Genomic DNA, 21,304 nt, shown 5'->3' with positions numbered 1-21,304 from the left:
GGCTGATGATGGAGTAGTATCTCTCCACTGGTGCTGATGCTATATAGGCGTTCATGTCACGTGGAGACTCCAAAATCTTGTGGGGCTTTTAGAGACGTTTCAGTAGCCCCTTGCTCAGCGAGAGGGCTGTTTCCCCCCTCCTTGTTTAAGTTTGCGAAGATGACAAATGGAATTTCTCCCACTATCTATAACGCTACAAATGAGCTTCCCCAGGTTCCTAGTGCATTGGCTAGAATTAATAGGATGTATTTTGAAATGGTTTTAGTCATCTTTGATTACTGAAAAAACATGAAATATCACTTCATACAATACAAAGTGACTAGGATCTGTTATTAAACTTTAATATTAAATAGAAATATTACACAACAGTAACTACTGAAATAAGTCTTACATTATTGTAAATGTAATCTTCACTTGCCCTCATAAATCTAAAACTCCATTAAAAGACTGATATGTGCATAAATGAAAGTTTAAAACAGACAAAACACTAAAAATGTACAGAATGAGAAGTAAAAATTGGTCTCTTGTAGCCAGCTCTTACAAAAACTATAAATGTTTGCATATAATCTCAGAGAAGTTTGTAATGACTGTAAAAGTCGATTTATTTGTAGTGTATTGATATGTAAGCTTGTGTAAATCTACACACAATCTAAGAAGACTGATTTTATATAGGCTATTAGCCTTAATACAAAAAAAGAAAAAAGGTTCATTTAAATATATTTAGCAAATAGGAGTATAAACCATTTTAAAGCAAATAGAACTGATTCAATCACACACAAATAGTGTGTGTGAGACTGCATCAGGGTGAGGCATCTTTAAAACCTTATTTGCCAAAATGGGCATTTATTATTTTTAACTGAAAGAAATGTTTTACCCAGCTTGACCACTAGGTGTGGCACTTAATCTTTTATTTATATATCGATTTTTTTCCCCAGTGTTCTTGGACTGTATATGAACATGTCTTCATTGTCTGTGATTTAGGCTTAAGATATAACAGCCAGAAATCTTCCAGGTCAGGTCAAAGTGTGTGGTTACCGACACCCTGATTTATAACAAACAGGTGTTATGCAATGCAGCACATTTTTAAATGCCCAAAAAAGTAATCTTTGTCTTTCAAACACTATTGATAGTCAGTATATGACATTCTGTTATACTCCAAAGTGAAAAGCATTTGTCATTTCTAAGTGATGCCACTCTCCTTCAGAGAACTTTGATGTTGAGTTCAAAGTAAAATTCTCCCAAGGTGAATGTTAAGTATATGAAAAGCTATTTGTCTCAATCAGTTTAATTTTTTATTTAAAAAATGGCTGATATCATGGAAGATATTTGTTCACCTGCCTTTATTAACCGAAGGAAAAACTTTACCAGAATTTAAATCAGACAAGAGCACAAAGCTCAGATTCTATCCTACTGTACCTAAGGGTAAGATATAAAGACTTTATATCTACATTTACTTCCCTGAGACAAAGGGACCGAGACATTGCGTTTACTAACGCATATGGGGAGTGCCTTCAAAAAAGACCTATTTGAAACCTCTCTAGAATAACGCCAATATTCTAATATTGGCTATGGTGTTTGAGCCCCACCTGTTTTGGCGCGAAACTGACCGTTCGTTTCGGCGTGAACTGACCACTATAAAACAGGTGCACACACACCATTTCCTCAGAATTTCAGACTGAGAACAAGGAGCGCATTGCAGGAGCTGTCCATGGTACCAATGCAGCTATACAGCGGCGCGATAGTAATACGCATGCGCCCTTGGCGCCAAGCATGTTGTGGCACACAGCGCTTCAGCCAGCACTGAAGTGGTCTCATGTGTAAGCGACCTAATGGGATGACGGCCGATGCCACCGCCATAAATCAATGCTTTATGAAACGGCTTCAGAGGAAGTGTTTTCCCCTGTTTGAACTGAGACAGACACTGTAGAATGGCCTGCGCGCGCTTGCTCGTGAGGTGCGCGCACCCGCTCGTGGAGTCGAGGCAGACTCCCAAAAAGGAGACATTTTGGCTGGGAGAGAGCATGCTCTTCACCCAGTTTACATTGAGGCCCCAGCTGTTTAGATGCTGTAGTAGTAGTCTCTGTGTTGGCATAACAGGGCCTCTGATTGTGCTAGTAACAGCCAATCGTTGAGGTAGTTCAATATGCGTACGCCGCTCAGTCTCAGAGGGGCGAGCACCGCATCGATGCACTTCATAAATGTGCGAGGAGCCAGAGACAGTCCGAAGCGCAGGACTTTGAATTGATACTCCGTTCCCTCGAACGTGAATCTCAAAAACATCCTGTGGTGCTGTACAATTTGGACATGGAAGTACGCATCCTTCAGATCTATCAAACCAATCGTGTGGGCGTACATGTGATCGAATTAGTTTGAGTAATAATTTTGAATGGGCGCTTTATAAGTGTGCGATTTAAATGTCTCAGATCCAGGATTGGCTGAAGTCCGCCATCTCTCTTTGGGACAAGAAACGGTATGCTCCGTTTGTGACTGCTGCAGAGTCGTGACCTAGCGCTCAGCAAACGTACTCACTGCGCCACCAAAGAGGCTGGCTGGAGACAATAGAGTCAGCCAATAGAGTTGTCTTCTCTCTGTCACTCATCTCCGTGAGGGTCAGCCATACATGCCTTTCCAGAATGACCAGGCTACCCATGGACTTCGCGATGGCCCGCGCCGTGATTTCGTGGCACGCAGCGCCAGGTCTGTAGTGACCCGAAGCTCTTTAAAAGTCTCCAGATCAAAGCCTTGCTCATACATTTGTCTGAGGAGCTTCGCTTGGAACATTGCATGGAGTGCTGATCCAGCTTGTCCTGCCGCTGAGTAGGCTTTCCCCGCCAGTGTGGACGTCTGCCTTCACGGCTTGGAAGGATGAATGGGGCGTGATTTCCATGCCCTGCTACTCGTTGGACAGAGATGTGCTGCTACCGCGTCCTCCACCGGGGGTAGTTGGGCATAACCGTTCTTTTCCCCGTGGTCCACGTTCAAGAGAACGTAGTCACTGCGCGTGCACGCCGAGAGGGGCGCGTGCCAGGACTTGGATAGTTTGCTGTGCACCTCAGGGAAGAACGGGGCAGTTCTGCAGGGCGTGGCCGTTTGAGACTATCCAGGTACCTCTGGGGGAGACCACTCGAGATTAAGTTCTTCAACCGCCCTTGCAAGTACACAAAGCATCTCCCTGTCAGTGGTGCGTATACTGTCCTCGCCCTCGCTGGGGGGAGGGGCGGTAGCATCATCCATTGACCAGTCACCTGATGCTGCGAGAGACATGACATTGTCATTTTCATCCTTATCCCTTAGCGTCAGATCCACCAAATGAGACGAGGCCGCACGCTCCTTCAGAGGGCCGGAGCTCGTCTCGCACATAGCGTATGGGGAAATATGCGCTTCGTGGAGATTGAGGGGCTCGTGGGGCGTGTGCCGGCACAAATCCACAAGTTCGTCCTGCTCGACCTCGCCGTGCCCCCTCGTGTGAACCCTCGGGAATCACAGAAGAGGCGGGTGGGAGGGCGTGAGAGGCTGAATCGTCCCTCAGAACGAGGGTGATTCGGGAGCGAAGCAACTTGACTCATGTCCTCACAGTGAGGACAGTCTGCCTCCATGAGAGCTGACTCTGCGTGGGCACAGCCCACAGAAAACGCAGCTCTCATGCTTTTCTGATGGCGGGATGTCTCTCGCACAAGGAACACTTACGGAACGACATCTTGAAAAAGACGCAAACACGTAAGTGGCTCTTCTAGATATATAACTATAGATTTATATAACTTATATTTATAACACAAGTATTTGCTTAAAAAGGATACTCTACACCTGCCGAGGCACTGTGGAGAATCAGGATGCTGAGGTCCGTTCACCAGCGAAGCGTCAAGCGCCGAGGCGGAATGATGTTTGACAGAGCACTGCAGGGGAGTGGAGATTCTTCTCGCTGCTGTGAAGATTCCATACGCTGACTGGTGTGAATCGATGGCGAAGATAGAGGGCTTCGAGACAATAATAATCGCTGTCTTGAAGGAAGAAATTCTGAGGAAATGGTGTGTGTGCACCTGTTTTATAGTGGTCAGTTCGTGCCGAAACGAGCGGTCAGTTTTGCGCCAAAACAGGTGGGGCTCAAACACCATAGCCAATATTAGAATATTGGCATTATTGTAGAGAGGTTTCAAATAGGTCGTGTATGAAGGCACTCCCCATATGCGTTAGTAAACGCAATGTCAAGTGGACTGAAGTTGAAAGGGAACACCATTTACAACAGAAACTGAGACATTTAAGTATACATTAGATTTATATTTAGGGTCTACTTTAAATGTAAACTATAACATTTAGTTTACATTTAAATACTAAACTGCAAGAAATTATACATCATATTACAGAAAAACTACTCTCAATATAGGCCTGCTCTTGTAAAGTGCACAAAACAGGAAAATGAAGTTGACAAGATTCAAGGAATAATTCTGGCAAAATTTTATTAGAGAACAAATGTGTATATTTTAATTATGTGGCCTTGTTTTAAACAAATGCCTTAACCTTTGCATTGGGGGAAAACAGAATGAACAATGCAAAAAGGAAATTATGTAGCCCTTAAACCAAAACCCATGTTGACCTTTCATTTGGGTGTTTGTTTATTTATTTTAAGTGAAGTGACAGACGTTGTGGTGGACAACCTTCTCAGCCGCACGTCTGCTGTTGGTCTGGATGTCTTACTAAAACAACATCTGAGACAGCACTCATAAGGTGAATGTGATAATTAAGGGCTAGGAGGGTTTTATTTTCGTAATGTGTCATGGCAAAAGACCGGTAAACCAATCACTTTAGCCCCCCCTTTCCTCCGCTCGCTGGGAAAGTAAAGGTGACGTCAGTTGTTTTAGATGTCTGGCTGAGAGCCTGAGCGCTGTGGCAGCTATAAGCCCCCTCTTCACTCGTCCAGAGAGACAGGGCCCATAAACATGTCAGCTGATAGAGAGACCAAAGCAGACATTAAGACATGCTTCGAATCCCAGCCTGAAGTGTCTGTAAGCTCTCGCGTGTTTAAAAGAGTTAGAGATAGAAATAGAAAATAGATTGAGCGATACAAAGAGACAGAGAACGTAGGTGTTATGCACAGTAGATGAGATGGGAGATGTCATGAGGGGCGTTACGTTGATTGTCTTGCTTATCTGCGAAGAGAGGGGACAACTTGCAGCCAATATGACAACAAACGATGGAACAATCACCTTTCTGTGCCCTCTCCGCTTACATCTCCCTGGTCTGCCGCAGCGGAGTGGGCTGCTACATAACAGTGGCATAAACGCAGCAGACTAAACACTCATTCATCATTACGGCGCATGCATGTGCAACGGCGTAAAAACACAAGAGTCAAACCCTGTCCTACTCTGTGACTCACAGCACATTAAAACTTCATCTATTACACAAAGATCACAACCACTTAATCCTCAACCACCATTTGTAATGTCCAGGAATAAAATGCAAGCATGAATTGAACATGTTTTTGTAATGGTTTTTATTTTATTTACTACCAGATGTATTGAACCCCAAGTGAAAAAATAAGGCCCTCTCTCACTCCATTGAAGGACATGAGAGGGAGAACAGGATGCTCGGCCGCAGTATGGGAAGGCTGGAAAGCAAGATGGAAGTGTACGGTCCACAAAGCACCACTCAATAAAAGCCAGTATCCTGAGCTGCCCAGTTTGGAGTCTGAATAGAAGAGAGAGAGCCAAATATGTCATTATCCCAACACAAAATCAAGAGAAACAACAGGTGATTTCATTATCACATTTACATTTATGCATTTGGCAGACATTTCATTATAGTTGATTGAACATGTTATCCAGTGTATCTCATGGCGGTTCTACAGACAATATTATTTCTTAAGTACAAGCTGTTCAAGTACAAGTTCACACCTTTTACACATCAAAATATAAGACTGTGTTATGGCCTTTGTCATTGTGGTGTTTGTGTGTTACTGCTGGTAAAGTAAAGTGATGTGATTTGAGACATTTTATTTTGAAACATTCTATTTTAAACTGTCCTTCAAAGTTCCTGAAGTAGTGGCATGTGCATTGTGGGCCTCAGTGGGCCAATCAGTGTGTTACACATACATAGCTGAGATCAAACAGAGACTGACTGGACCCCAAGCAAAACATCTGTGGTGACTCCTAAATGCATGTAACACCAGCTTTTAGTCCATCGAAGGTTGTGTGATGGTGTGTGAGCATTATTTACTCTGCTGCGCTCTGAGTCACTAGACTCAGACCCTCTTTCTTTATGGCTGTGCTGCACTACCTTGTCATTAGCCCTTTGAAGAAAAATGGCATGATGAAAGCGCAGGCTCTGTTAAACTTGCTCTTACTGGTTTACACCATGTAAAGACAGTTCTGGGTTGATTGCGTTCAACATTCTTCAGAATGTGCACTGGATAGATCATGTGTGTGTAAACTACAGGGCTCAAGACAAACAGATGAGATCAGATAAAAGCAATGAGAACGAAAGAGAGGATGGGCTTGGGTAAGTATGAAGAGATAGAGATGCTCTGGTGCCCTTACCTCGTTCCTGTTGGTGTGGCTCAACTTCTTTTCGATGTTCATGGCCAGCATTTGGCTGCGGAACGAAAGGCTCTTGGTTTTCTCGATCACCTGCTGATATGGTGAAACAGCGTTGTTGCCCATCACCACGTGACCCTGCCAAAGGTAAGAGGAGACTGTCAGGACTGAATCAAAAGGAACACCATTCCTTTTTTTATTCCCACAGACATTCAAAGACCTTCATTCACCATCTCCCCGCGGTGAGTTCAAAATACATAGTAGCTAATTCTAGGTCATTTCAGTAGAATGCCATGTGATTTGAAAGATCAGAGGGCTTGTTCCTTGATTATGACATGCAATGTTCCTACAAGAGTGCAATGACACAGTCCTACAACCCTCGAGGACGAATACAGTGAGTAAGATAAAGGTTTTTATTGCCTCCAAGTATTAAAGCAGAACATAATCCCCACACAAAAAGGACTAATTAAAGGACACTAACGCAGCCTGTATCAATCGTTTGCTATTCGAGGAGGGAGGCAGGGAATGAGAATGAAATAAAATATGAGAGACTCTTACCAGTTTGGAGTCAATTTTGGCGTCCAGCCTGGCATTGCGAATGAGGTTGACGATCCATCTTTCTGCCTCCTCTGGAGTCATATTCAGCTTATCGGCCAGCATACTGAGAGGCAAACAGAGTCCATTAGGACAAACTAAGGTGGAGGGGGAACATTATATTCACTGATGTTATTACGTGAAAATTGGGAGGTATATAACAAGCTCAAGGGGTTTGTGTGTATGCATAAGTTTAAAGTGCTGATCGAAAGTGCTGGATGATAATGGGTTTATTGTAATACCTCAGCATTTAGAAATCTGTTTAATAGTGACAAATGCCTTACATTATGTAATCAAGGCCATGATTCTAATCACACATAGACTAAAGGCCAAAGTAAACTTTGGTTTTCCGTATGCCGCAACGTCTCGCATGCTGTGCAAGCAGCATAAGCAGAGTGTAAGTGTACAGCGCAGTTTTTCCAGACACATGGATATTCTACATCTGTGCACATTGCACCTGCCATCGACTGTCCTAAAACAGTATCATAAAGTAGTCATAGTGCATATGTGCCAAACGCATCTGTACTGTCCTGCGGTCAAACAAGTATACTTTGATAGGCTCAATTATGCACAAGATATAGTGGCTCATGAAAAAACGAAGTATACCCTAGACGTAAAAAGGAAATACAATTACATAATTGTCTGTCCATGAGTATGGGGACATGGTAACTATGACAGTTAAATGAATTGAGTCTGGATAGTAAGTTGGTCAGAGTGCTTGGCATGGTCTGGTCCTAAACCATTGAGATAGCATGACTTCTACCAACAATTTCCTTGAATTCTGGCACCACTGTCCCAAAATAACAGCCAGGTGTGTCCTCTGTTCTGTGATTGGTCAGGACACTGATGTGTCATTGACAAAGGAAGGTGGAGGTAGGGGACCTTGTGTTCTTTGATCCAAAATCTTACAACTGCAGCTGGTCCTTTGTAGCTTTCTTTTAGCTAAGCTTTTCTCCCCCTACCATAGCAGCAATCCCCTTATTTCAGGCTAGTCAGAAAGACCAGGCTTGTCCCATTCTGTTCTTTAAGTAAAGCCTAAACCTGGGCTCCAAACAATGAATATGCTTTCACAGTAAAAGGTTAACTCAATCACCCACCGTGGCAACATGTTCTGGAGACAGGGAGAGATGACAGCTTATATCATTTCACTCCCAGTGAAACCCTTAGAAAATTATGTGTGACAGGGTAGATTGGTCATAAAGCTCATTATTTAAGAGCTAACCGCCAACGAATGTGCCGGTTGTCACATCACAAGTTCCAAGCTGGTGATGGTTAACACATGTTCGACATCAAGCAGTGACACTTGGTAATGGAGAATGCAATGCCTGTAGACTCCAGGGGTTAAAGTAGGGACATGAAATCCAAGCTCTTCAGCAGCACCAAAGCACTCCGCAAAGCACGGCGTGCACTGATGAACAATTACAGCCGAAAAGGAACAGGAAACCAATTAAAACACTGGGAAATTTAGATAGCTGTAGAAGTCTAGATCATGTCTGAGGTGAAGCATACACAATGCAAGTTTTTAAAGAAAAATCAGTGGAAGTCCCATAGTTGCTTATCGGCCAAATTACTGATTTTAAAGAGAACCACATGACCAATAATCAACTAAAACTAATGTTCTGGTTAACTGTAGTTCCTGTGGACTAGGGCACGTTTAATGCATTTATTTGGTCCTCAAGTTTCCTAAAGACTTTGTCATTAGTCCAATTGTGATCCTTCCTTGTCTAGAGTTCTTAGTGAGCATGATAGTGTTGAAACAGATATTTTAATAGAGTCTCTCAGTTTAACTTCAGTAGCAATAAGGTTGCATTAACTGAAAATGTTCCATCATTTATCTAAATGTAGATACACTGACAGATAATTGCAAATGCTGTCCATCATTTTGAGAGATAAATACATTAAACATGTTTATCGTCTTGGCAAGATAGATGTTATGTTGAAATTATGGTTCCTATGAAACCTTTTTAAGACATTTTAGAGCAAATACATACTTTACAAGAAATATATCAAAAAGACAAACAATTTTAGAGATAATTATTTAGCTATATCGCCCAGCCCTACCGCTGAATGCCATGAGGGCAGTTAATATTATTTCACAGATTTGATTAAGTGCTGACACATGTCACTCAAGCCAGAGTCAAAGATTGGCTCAAAAACAAATAAGATTGGGTTTCCTCTTAGGGGAGATGACCCTCTGGACAACTTAAACCAGAGACCAAGGTCAACCACTGCTTCAGTGCAATGAAACAGCCCACATGCACTAATCAAATTTCACCCAGAAGTATTTCACCCAGGAAAACAACTATTCTGTTTCTGCAAGCAACTTATACATGCTTTCCACTAATATAAATGAATGTCTGGACTGAAACAAAAATATACAAAGACTGAAAGAAGTAATTGGTGGAAAATAAAGAAGTGGGGTGAACGACCTACTCAAACATAAGTGCCTGACGTGGCCGGGGGATGGGGGGGCAATAAGGGCATTTTTCATTTCGACCCCTTCCATGTACTGGCTTCTTGCAGTTGGTTTGTCCATTTCTGATTCCAGGCCAGTGGTGCAACCGGTCTCACACCAGGAGCCATACACATTGAACTGTGAATTCTGTATGAGAAGACATTATGATGGAGCAGACTTGCTCTATAGAAGAACACTTTTTAACAGAGGGTTTACTAATGAAAACACAACAACAAAAATTGGCCATTTAAAGCTACCCCTCCTTCTTAGCTTGGAGTGAAACTGGATCCCTCTTTCCATTCAACAAACCTCATTTTTCACTCAAAATATATATATAAAAAAAGAAATTAAATGAAGGGTTCCAGCAGATCCTTAATTTCTTAAATTCAGTTTCCCCAAAATCTAAGGACATAAAAAGTCTTAAAATATCATAAATGATAAAAGAAATTCTTAATTATCTTAACATAAATTGTGGCAGAAAGACGGGAATCGTGATATGACCTAATGTGATTATCAAACTTCAAAAGAATACCAATTAAATAAATGCATGCACTGGGTTCTTCAGAGTGAAAACGTGGCACTGTTGTATTTTCTCCAAGCATGCGGGGGCTTGTGAGTGTTTCCAGCTGTTGCAGAGCAGTTTGCAATCATTAGGCCATATTGGAAATTTATGACAAGCGATCACTAATGATCAACTATTGATGATATAGTGTTGATGAAATATGACAATGTTTACTTTTAATTGTTTATATTCCAATATGATGTAGATCATTGTAAGATGTTTTATTTTTCTTATTTGATTGAATGAGCAGCTGTAAGCAGTGAAGCGCATACATTTCAAAATAAGAGTCAAGTGTATTTCACCCTTTAAAAGCTAAAAAGTTACACACTACGAATCATCTCTCTCTGTCTCTCTCTCTCTGCCCCCGGTTATTGGTATTTTGATTGCATTTATTTTAGGCCTACAATTTTGAAAAATCTACTGGCAGATTAATTGCCTTTCAACACATTATTGTATCAGCTAAATCTTACATGTGGACAAGATGTCTTCGGTATTTTAAACTTGCATACAGTATATCCTACCTGATATGATATACTGTATATAACATGACTGATAAGCGATGTTAAGACCACATTGAATGTGTGCCTCTGTTTAAGTAAGGGTCTGTGATACATGATTTATTTAGAGATTGTGTGAGTTTGTTTTGGTATGGGGATACACAGTATAAATATTTTTTGTTCAGGTCTTGAAAAAGATCTTAAGTCTTAAATTTGATTTTAAAAACTCTGCAGCAACCCTGATAAGGAAATGCAGGGTTTTAAGATGTTCATTGATATTTGAAAGTATAACCAAGTCCACACAAATGGATAAATTGATCTGGACGAGTCTCACTCAATGTATAATTTGGCAAATGAAAAAACTACCACATCATCAGATCAAATCAATGCAAAATTGAGATTGTAATTATGGAAAACAAAAAGTCCTTGAGGAAAAGAAACAAAGGTAAATACCATTATCCATAATAGCAAGCCTTAAAATCACATTTCAAAGAGTCTTCTCGCAAATATCTTATATATGTAGTCATTTGTAGATTTGTTTTTATGCTTTTTTATGTCGGTACGCTGAGGGCAAAAACAGGCAAATATTATCACAGCTGTAAAGATGTTGCAAAAAACAAAAACAAAGAAAATTGCCATAAGATTCAAAATTAACTGCAGAGAGCTTCTGTGTACAGTACCAATGACATGCACTTATAAATCAACCGAAGGATTTATTTGAATCCCCTATAATTTCATTAGTCTGACAATACATCTTTCGGTCGACTCCTATAAGCCACTAACTTGAACAGATAAACAGCAATCACAATTCAGTTTCCTAGTTCAGCATTAACTTTGTCACCGTCGACATGAAAATGGATTCAATTGCAACAAGACTGCCAAAAGAGACCCAAGGCTCCAAATCAATTCCAGACTATCTGCAACTGGAGATTTGGACAGACCCCGATTGCATTCCATGTTTCAACCTTGACTATGGCCCTACTCCGTTTTATACAGGTCTGAAAATGCAGAGCAATTAGACTGTACAATGAAGCATGGAAATAGTGTGCAGACTTGGGGTGGCTTGTTTTTGATCACTAGGTGTGTGTGTGTGTGTGGTTGTACTTCTTCGAAAATAAATAACAGATTTCCAAGTCCTAAACTCTTCCTTGGTTCCAAAACCTTAATAGGCATAATAAGCACAGACAAGTCGAGAGAAATGTTGTCATTAAAAATGTATTATTTTACCCAATAATTACCAAAACAATGTGTGTGCCAATTAATTATGTTTCTTAGAATGTCAAACCTATGAGTTTCCCTTGCGGAGCGTTGTTAGTGTGTTGCGCAGAATTACTATGTAGTGTTACAAACCATTTGCTTATCAGGTAACGTGATCATTAGCGTGCTATCTTAGGGGCCAATCAACACGATTGTGCGCAAAAGAAAACCTTGTAACAGCGTAACAAATATAAGAGAATGCAGATTTCTTGATGCATTTTTATTTATTTTTTTCTTGACACTCCATATAAAAATGCAGCTAAAAAAAGCAAGACACAGTGCAGCAGTCAAAGACCTAGCCTAGCATTTACAAAAAAAACAATTGGGAAAAGGCCCGGATGGATGCAAAAATAAATTTGGTGTGAACAGCCCCTTAGAATGCCGTTGCCAATATAGGCTCACTATGTTTTGGAACAGAGCTGATATTTTTGCACATCTAGATGATACTTTTAAAAAAGGCAAACAGAAAAAAAAGAGAGAAAAAGAAAACAAAAAAAACATGTTACAGTTGGGCTTTTTGTTTTTTTAAATCAAATGTTGTATGCGATAAAGTGGTGTCGAGTGAGTGTGTGCATATGTGAACACGGACCCTTCAGGAATTACAGGATGTCGTAAATGTCCTGAGGTAGATGCAACCTGTTAGCAAATCTCCAGTCACTGTCAAGTGCTTTTTGTGACAGGAAAAAGAGGTTGTGACAGGAAAAAGAATGTGGGACAGATGCTCAAAAGACTACTAGTTATGAAAAGCTCTTTAAACAGGCAGGAGGGCAATGCGGCCTCTCGGCTCTGTACTCTTTCATTGGAAGGCTAAAAGGAACCAGGCAGAGGGAAACCAGTGACACCCGCCCAAACCTTCCTCTCCATGCAGACCACTTTTCCACCACTGGAAAATCTTGGTGGCATCTTGCGTGTCTTCTCTGAAAAACCTACAATGCCTTATAAATACCGTAAATGGGCCAATAAAAAAAAAAAAAAACGTAACCAGAGTAAAGTGGCGGTAAAACACCTGCCGCATTTAGCCAAACAAAGACTGTTAAGTCTATGAGGAGTGTCAAAAACAGTGTCATTGTTATTTTAACAGTGTGTCAATGGACCACATGAATACCATAAATGTTGCTTAACTTTTCCCTTTAATCTGTTAAATTATGGCAATATTTGTTTTTGTAATATTTCTGTTACCTGTGAAACAAATTAACATGGATATAAATGTCCTGGTTTTGTTAATGCTGAAGTGTATAATGTTTTCAATGTTACAATACTTTCACCAGCTCAAAATGCAGACAAATAGGAGTCAATTAAAGGTTATTTTTCCCAAAAAAAGTTTAAACACTGTAGTGCTATCAAAATATTGATCTATTTGATTGAGCATCCCGACCAACCCTAAACAGCAAAATGGGCTCAACCAATGGCTTGAGTTTGGTTCATCTCATGAGCCCATTCTGTTTGCCCGACGGAAATCCAGGGGAGTGTTTGGGGAAACCTCTTTGAAAAATATAAGTATTATTGCAGTTCCATTTGGTGCAACTAATGGCAAAGACAGTAAACACTTCAACTTTTAAACGCCATTACATTTTTGTCCTGATGAGGACGTAACATGTCGCAATGGACAAGTGTTGGGGAGGGCACTTAGAAAAGACAGATTTGCTGTATTATCCGCATAGCCATTAAAATCCTCCTAAGGGCCAATATGTAGACCCTTTAGACATGCTTCGAAACAGATGGGTGGATGTGCCTGCGATGTCTGGTTCTGAATGCGTGTCTGCATGTGTGAGATTGAGGTGCTGGCAGCCGGTCTCTGGACAAGCTTCCTCCAGCACACTGGGTAATAAAAACTTATCAGAGTGGAGTGGGAATGAAAGACAGGAAACAGGAAGCGTTCCCACATTGTGGACACATTTTCAGACATTCTACCTTCTCGGTTTTCTTTTTTGATCATTCCTGACAATTCATTCATCAATGGGCCAATTTTAAAATTCATAATGTAATATAAATGATGCGTTGCATTATACATGCATTTATTTTGGACCATTAAGGTCCAAAATAGTACTAATTTGGACTAATGTCTGAATGTCACTGCAATAGATACAAAATATCAAACCAAGTGTAATTTGCTAACAAATGGTTCTCTTTCATCAATCTTGACTTTTGTTAACCATTTTTGCAATGACTTTTAACCAGTTGGTTGTATGAAGTTGGCTCCCTTCAAGTAGTTTGCACATTAACTATGGAACGTTCCAAAAACTTTGATGACCAGAAAGGGCAAAAACTACAATTGTTTTAATTTTCTATTGTTTTATAATCTGAGACCTTCTTTGTGAAATTATTTGTTTACATTTTATATACATATATAAAAAATATATTTTAAATAAATGCCACTTGGTTTGATGTTTTATCAAATGCAATGAATTATTATAGCTCAAGTGTCCAAATACACTATACAGCAACAGCCAAATTAATGCTGCTCCTTTCATATCAAAGTACTCTTTGGTATTTCTCAAGTCTTGCCATTGAAGTCTTCCTATTCTTTGGAGGTTTTAGCCAGTTGAAACATCATCTCTTACCTTATACTGATGCACTGGTGAATTCTGCAGAAGGTCTCAAAGATAAAAAGACGAGCATTTTCAATGAAGTCCTCAAGACATGCCACCAAGAAAAAATCATTCACCAGCACCTTCAAAAGATTCAAACAATAACATTAGACATTGTTACAGGATTGTTATTTCCAAATCTTCAAATGGAACACAAAAAAAATTCTGCAGTTAGAAAAGTCTGCAGTTAAACAAGGCCAATAAGCAGAATTTAAATAAACTCAAAACTGAAATAAAAACAGTTCCTCTTTGTCCAGGGTCTTGTAAGAGCAACATGTTGGGGAATAATGGTAGGGGAAAATGCCAAAAGCAACCCAAACTAAAGTAAAATTAATGCATAGCTCTAGGTTATGGCAAGGGAGGCCTTCAGGTAACACACATAGGGAAGTGTTAAATGCAATTCTCATAGTAGAAAACCCTTATCTGTAAAAAAAAAAAAAAAAAGGAAGACATGGCTGGGGTCATTCTCAGCACTTTAAAATAACCACAGATCTTGGAATTTCACAAGTCCCACATGAAACGAGGCAGGAACAGAGCCAGCCACCGAACTCACCACAGTGGCTGTGACTTATCGCCGTTTGTCTTGCCTGTTGCCACAGGGTCCACCAGGCTGCGTGGTGGAGCCAATTTACAGTGCCACTGCTTTCAAACATCTCAACTACCGTCTACTATCAATCTCAGACGTGCAGATCAGCTGAGCTCTGATCAACGTGTACTAGGGATGTGCAAAGCTACAGTACATGTTTTCAAAATTGACTAGTGGGTGGGTTGCATGAACGAATTTTGGACTAATCGGTCTTGAAGTACTCTATAAAAAAGGTTGGTTTCATGTTCACCTGGCACCAATCATTATACACACTATATGTGGTTCGATTACATAAAACACACGTTCTTACATTCAAAAGCATCTCAAAAGCCGTGGCCAAAAGTATTGGCAGTGACATACATTTTGTGTTTTGCAAAGTTTGCTGCTTCAGTATTAGTAGATTATTTTTTCACATGTTTCTATGGTATACTGGAAAACAATGAAAAGCATTTAATTATTTAAAGTTTTAAAGGCTTTTATTGGCAAAAATATTCAATATATGCCAATATTTACATTGTTGACCCTTGTTCTTCATAATATCAGCTTCTGGGCCAAATCCTGACTGATGGTGATCCATTCTTGCCTTATTAGTGCTCAGAGTTGATCACAATTTGTGGGCTTCTGCTTGTCCACTTGCCTTTTGAGGATTGACCACAGGTTCTCTATGAGATTAAGATCTGGGGAGTTGCCTGGCCACGGATCCAAAATTTCGTCCTGAAGCCTTTTTCACTGTAGTTGAACCACTATCCTTTAAGCTCTAGATGATCCAGTAAATGGTTATTTCAGGTGCAATATTCTTTGCAGCAATTTCCTTGCATGAGAGACCATTTTGATGCAAAGCAATGATGGCTGAACGTCTTTCTTTAGAAGTAACATTGTGAAGAACACAATGATTGGAAGCACTTCTTTCCTCCTTTTATAGCAATCAGACTGCTCTTATAATCTAATCAGAAGGATAGTGATTTCACCTGACTAGTACTTGTTCACACTTTCCAGGTGCTGCTATGATATGATGAGTGAAATTATGTTAGCTGGTCATTTTGTGCCAGGGCCAAAAAAGTGACATTTGGGTTTTTGCAATTATTTAAAATGCATCTGATGCACAATAATCTAGAACAATGTGAAATCAACACCACAACAACTGAAGCAGAAAACTTTGCGAAACACAAAATTGATGTGACTGCCAATAGTTTTGGCCACGGCTGTAGACAGAACACAACAGAATGCAACAGAATCAAGACATGGTTTTAAAAGATTTAACTATTTTTAACATGACACGTGCCTTCAAAATGCAACATTTATGGCACATGCAAAAATTTTTTGTTTTTCAAAAAAACGCCCAAAGACATTAGTCTGAAGGACTATGGCTGTAGCGGCAATGCTTTAAAGGTGATTAATTTAAAACAAGAGCATTTTAAACTGTCTAACAGCTAAAGCACAGCAAGCTGTCAATGCACCAATTAAAACACTACTGCTTAAAATCTACACAAAAGTATACACTCACTAAGCACTTTATTAGGAACACCTGTACACAAATGTATTCATGTGATTATATAATCAGCCAATTGTGTGTCAGCAGTAAAATGCATAAAATCACGCAGATACAGTTCAGGAGCTAAAATTAATGTTCACATTAACCATCAGAATGAGGAAAAAAATAGATTTATTTTAGTGACATGTCACCGTGGCATGACTGTTGATGCCAGATGATCTCTAACTGCTGATCTCCTGGGATTTTTCCACACACAACAGTCTCTAGAGTTTCCTCAGAATGGTGCCAAAAACAAAAAATATCCAGTGAGCGGCAGTTCTGCGGTCGGAAATGCCTAGTTGATGAAAGAGGTCAATAGACAATGTCCAGACTGGTTCGAGCTCACAGAAAGGCAACGGTAACTCAGATAACCAATCAATAATTATAGTGAGTAGTATAGCATCTCAGAATGCACAACATGTCAAACTTTGATCAGCTACAACAGCAGAAGACCACGTCGGACACTTTATAAGGACCATAGTGTTCCTAATAAAGTGCTCAGTGAGTATACATAAGATAAGGCTAATTAATAAATATTTTACAAGATAAAAATAGATAAACTAGTCAACCTTTTTTGGACCATGACCAATCCCTACAACACACAAACCTTCTGCAGAGGATTAGGTGTGCCCTTACTTTGCTCTCACATGGTGCACAGTCAAAAAGCAAATAGTGCTGTGCATTCCACACAGCTGAAGACATGTGTGAGCCCCTGCTGTCCCTGCATGGTTCATGTACAGTCCTCGTCCAGGGTCTAAGACTAGTCAACACACATGGCCCCTCCTTTGAGAGCTACTATCTCCGTGGTTCTGCTTGAAGAAATCCCAACTACATGGCCATGGCCCTATCAGCCAACACACATTTCATCATTGACAATTGTCTTATCTTTAACCTGATAACACAGCTAAAGTAAGTGCTATAATTATGGTCAAGGTTTTTTGGAGAGTAAGAGGGGGAGAACGGGGCTACAATAATTTTGTAAAAGTACGAAAAAAATAGAAGCTCCACTTACTGGAATTTAAAGTGCTGTTTTCTTTTAGTTTTTTATCTGGTCTTTAAAACAATTGAAAACACTCCTATATACTAGGTTGTGTCTATGTTTTATGCACACCAGCATACCCATTATGAACCCAAAAGGCCCCTTCCCTTCTCCTCTGAGATGGATCAAACTGAAGAAGAAAAAATTGCAAAAGCTGACTGGATAAGCATGATAAGGTAGTCACAATGCAAAATAAGCAACATGATGATCCTCAGCTCGTGGAAAAACCCAAATCACTTATGCGGTCAGTCTCTACAGATCTAGGACTGTGTCCAGTTGGACTGAATCAGAATTCTGCAGAAACTCTGGAGCCATTGGAAATTGATATTATGCAATAAATTGTCTGTAAACAACGTTCCATAAATTACTTATCTATTCCCTATTCCAGTCTAAATGTAACATTATGAAAATTAAATATACAAAATGGATTGTTATTATGCATATCTGCAACATAATCAGGGCTCCAGACTGAAACCAAATGGTCGCATTTTGTGACTATTTTTTTGAGACCGTGCAAGTATTTGTTTTTTCAACTACTCGCACGTGTGCGACTTACAAATCTGACGACATTTTATTTAGTTGATTTCACGTTGAAAAATGAGGAGGGAGCAACTCTGCCAGAGTTGGGTCCGTGAGTGATTAGTCAACTGTGTGGGTAACGTCATCTACACTCGCGTGTCTCGCTTTTGTGGCGTCACACTCATCACAACGTGAAGAAAATAGTCGCCTCACATTGCTCACGCGAGTTTGACTGCTGGATTATAAATTTTAGTAAAATGTGAATAATAGCGTTGCAGGTCGATTTAAGGTGTGCGCCCCTAAATTTTCAGTTAGGGGCTAAAGTGCAAAAGAAGTTAGTCTGGAGCCCTGATAATTAATTAATAAAAAAATAATAATAATATATATATATACACACACACACAATTTATTTATTAAGGCCAACAGCACATAAACATATCAAGCTAATAGGCACTTTCCACAAATAGTCATTTTAAAGGACTTTAATAAAGATACATTTGATAATCATTAAATCAACACTAAGTAACTAGATTTCAACTTATAAAAAGTATTTTTTGTGAAGGAGTTTTTCTTTAATAATGAGAATAGTGAATAAACACAAATTATGAGTTTAAACTGTAATCAAACATAGCCCTACATTTTGATATCAGGGAACAAACACGTATGTATATGCTATGAAAGAAAATGGCAAAAATAAGGTAGACAAACAACATGTCTGAAGGTTAAGCACCTCCACTCACTGCCACTTAGCTAAAAAAATAAACAAAATTTAGCTTTATTTCATGATAGTTTCAGGCAATAATTCGTACTCTATTCAAGGGAGTGCCAATACTTCTATTACGCCCGTTTCACACATACTCCGTTTGCAGTGCGTATGCGGTGCATATTTTTTTCCGTACCCATGTTAACAGGTTAGAGCTTTTACACTGCACGCGGATGCAGTCCGTCGATCCGTTCCAGTTGTGGTGCGTATACAGCAGTGCAGCGATCGTTTACGCACCGAGTCTATTTTTGCTGTGCTGCACCGCACTGAATTAAAGTGGCAGCGCATTGTTCACATTAAAATAGACATAGATTGACAAGAAACTGTAATCATTTCATCATATACGCATAATTTCAGTTAATGTGTTCTACAGTTACTAAATTACAGGGTCAAGAAAAACAAAAATGTATGATTATAGTCCCAAAAGTTGCAAAATGCCATCCTATATGATTTTTTACCCTAAAAAAAAAGACAGAGTGAACGCAAATGCGTCTCATTTTTCTCCTTCTTAGCAACAGATATAGCGCGATAGCTTTTCTTCAACTCGAACTACATGTAAAACAAAGAATCACAATGATTAAAATGAATTTTCATACTGTTTCAATGCCTTAAACAATCTCAAATTTAACGTTTGGGTTTAAAATCAAAATTCCTTACACATTTCTGATTTTGTGGCACACAGAAACTGCGGATCAGTAGCGCACTGCAAACGCAACATATGTGAAAGCACTATAGCGCGTGCTGCTCCTGTACCGTATATGCACCGCATACGTACCGCATACGCACTGCACACGGAGTATGTGTGAAACGGGCGTTACACCTCAAAAGTATGTTGGTACTCATTTGAAGATGAGATTATGTTTGTTTTTGTACGAGTAAAGGCGATTGAGAGCAGAAGGTCTGATGAGTTGCGAGTCTTTTGCAGTCCAACAGGAAAAGCCTTGGGCAGTTTGAAATGGGTAACTCTTATTGTCCATGTCTCCATTCAACCAGCTTTGTAAATTTGCAAACATTTAGAGCTGACATACAGCTGAGCCTAACCAGTTATGCTCACATGCCAAAGTTTAAGTCTTGTTTTTAAAGCTTGTGATCTTGATAATGCCTCAGGCTTTCATAATCAGGGTCATGACTAATTATTGGCCATTTACTCAGTGCCTGGACTTGAGTTCTTGCAGTAGAACACGCATGGTTCTGGAGATCCAGTAGCCAGAGGGCTTTTGCAGATCTCGCAGATGCAGGTGTGCTAATTACTACTACTACTCTTGTAAGACCTGGTCTCAGAGCATGCAAAGTGTAATGGATATCTCCCAAATTACTTGATCAGTTGGACCTGCAAAGACCCCCAAAAAACGCATGACTCCTGGTGATTTTAGTCTCGTTTTCTTCTTTGCTTCTTGAAGCGAAACGTCAAAAATGAAAAACATCTGGCCTGATCAATTCTGCACTCTCAAAAGAGTAAATGTTTATAAATCATGTCAGTGTTTTAGGAAGGTTCCCATTTCAGTGTTAGGCTGGGTTATTCTTTATTTCATTCTTCTATAAAAAGTCTGCTATTTAACATATGAGGTGCTTGTTTCTAAATTAAGGTTTATTTTGGGCTGTGGCAAAGGGCAGTACAATTAGTCTTTGAATTCATAATAATTTAGCGAATAGGAATGACCTTTTAAGAGCTTCAACATAAGTGCACACTAGGCAAAAGGCACTCAAGCTAATTACGCTTGGGATGAATCCTTGTAATGTAATGTGTTTACTGCAAGCAAGAATGCGCCTTAAGGAAATTTCTGGCTTTTATCACCCTGAGACTTCTAAATACATTCTCATTCAAAGTAAAATACTTTTTCATGCTGATTAAAATTTGGCCAAGATGTTTTTGTGGCAGTTTACCAAACAAATTTATGTAAATAAGTAATGTTTTCCAGGGTTAGAATGGCAAACAAAACTCAGTGCCGCACCAGCATTGCTCGTTATCTTTTTCTAAACAGTACTCCTGCACTACGGTGATTATAAAGCCAACATACTGAAGTGAAAAAAGGTCTAACAAAAGGATTTTATATTAGCAATAAAACTAAATATAGATACATTTTCCATGCAATAACAATGACTGGGAACTACAGCATTCAAGCTTCTAAAAAGACACAAAAGCAATTGTAATGTAAGTATTATAAGAGTTGATCACACTTATGTGCTACTCAAAGTCTTCAGAAGTCAAACACCACACAGCTTTGTGTGATGAACAGACCAAAAACAGGTTAATGAGAGAAATTACTGTCCAATTTGTGAATTAATCATTCTTTTAAGTCAGAATTTATCAAATGATCCGTGTTCACAATATTGCTCTAAATGATCCGTTCTGTGATAAATGGACTTACTTCTAGAAACTCACTGG

The 21,304-nt window shown here is 39.6% G+C and overlaps 1 protein-coding gene across 1 annotated transcript in view; it reads right to left on the bottom strand.

The window, feature by feature from the left end:
* Nucleotides 1-4,437: 4,437 nt before the first annotated feature.
* LOC127655860 (eukaryotic translation initiation factor 3 subunit E-A) overlaps nt 4,438-21,304 on the bottom strand; it is a 51,263-nt gene continuing 34,396 nt past the window's right edge. The window contains exons 10-13 of the mRNA XM_052143883.1: nt 14,454-14,563; nt 7,086-7,188; nt 6,531-6,665; nt 4,438-5,682 (exon numbers count right to left, since the gene is read on the bottom strand). Coding sequence (XP_051999843.1) covers nt 5,644-5,682; nt 6,531-6,665; nt 7,086-7,188; nt 14,454-14,563 — 387 coding nt within the window. The 3' untranslated portion in view covers nt 4,438-5,643. The remainder of the gene's footprint in view (nt 5,683-6,530; nt 6,666-7,085; nt 7,189-14,453; nt 14,564-21,304) is intronic.

Source organism: Xyrauchen texanus, chromosome 15, assembly GCF_025860055.1.
Source record: "Xyrauchen texanus isolate HMW12.3.18 chromosome 15, RBS_HiC_50CHRs, whole genome shotgun sequence".
In the NCBI taxonomy this organism is placed as follows: Eukaryota; Metazoa; Chordata; class Actinopteri; order Cypriniformes; family Catostomidae; genus Xyrauchen; species Xyrauchen texanus.
Note: the sequence above shows the minus strand (reverse complement) of the source record. Positions and strands in the feature narration are given on the sequence as shown.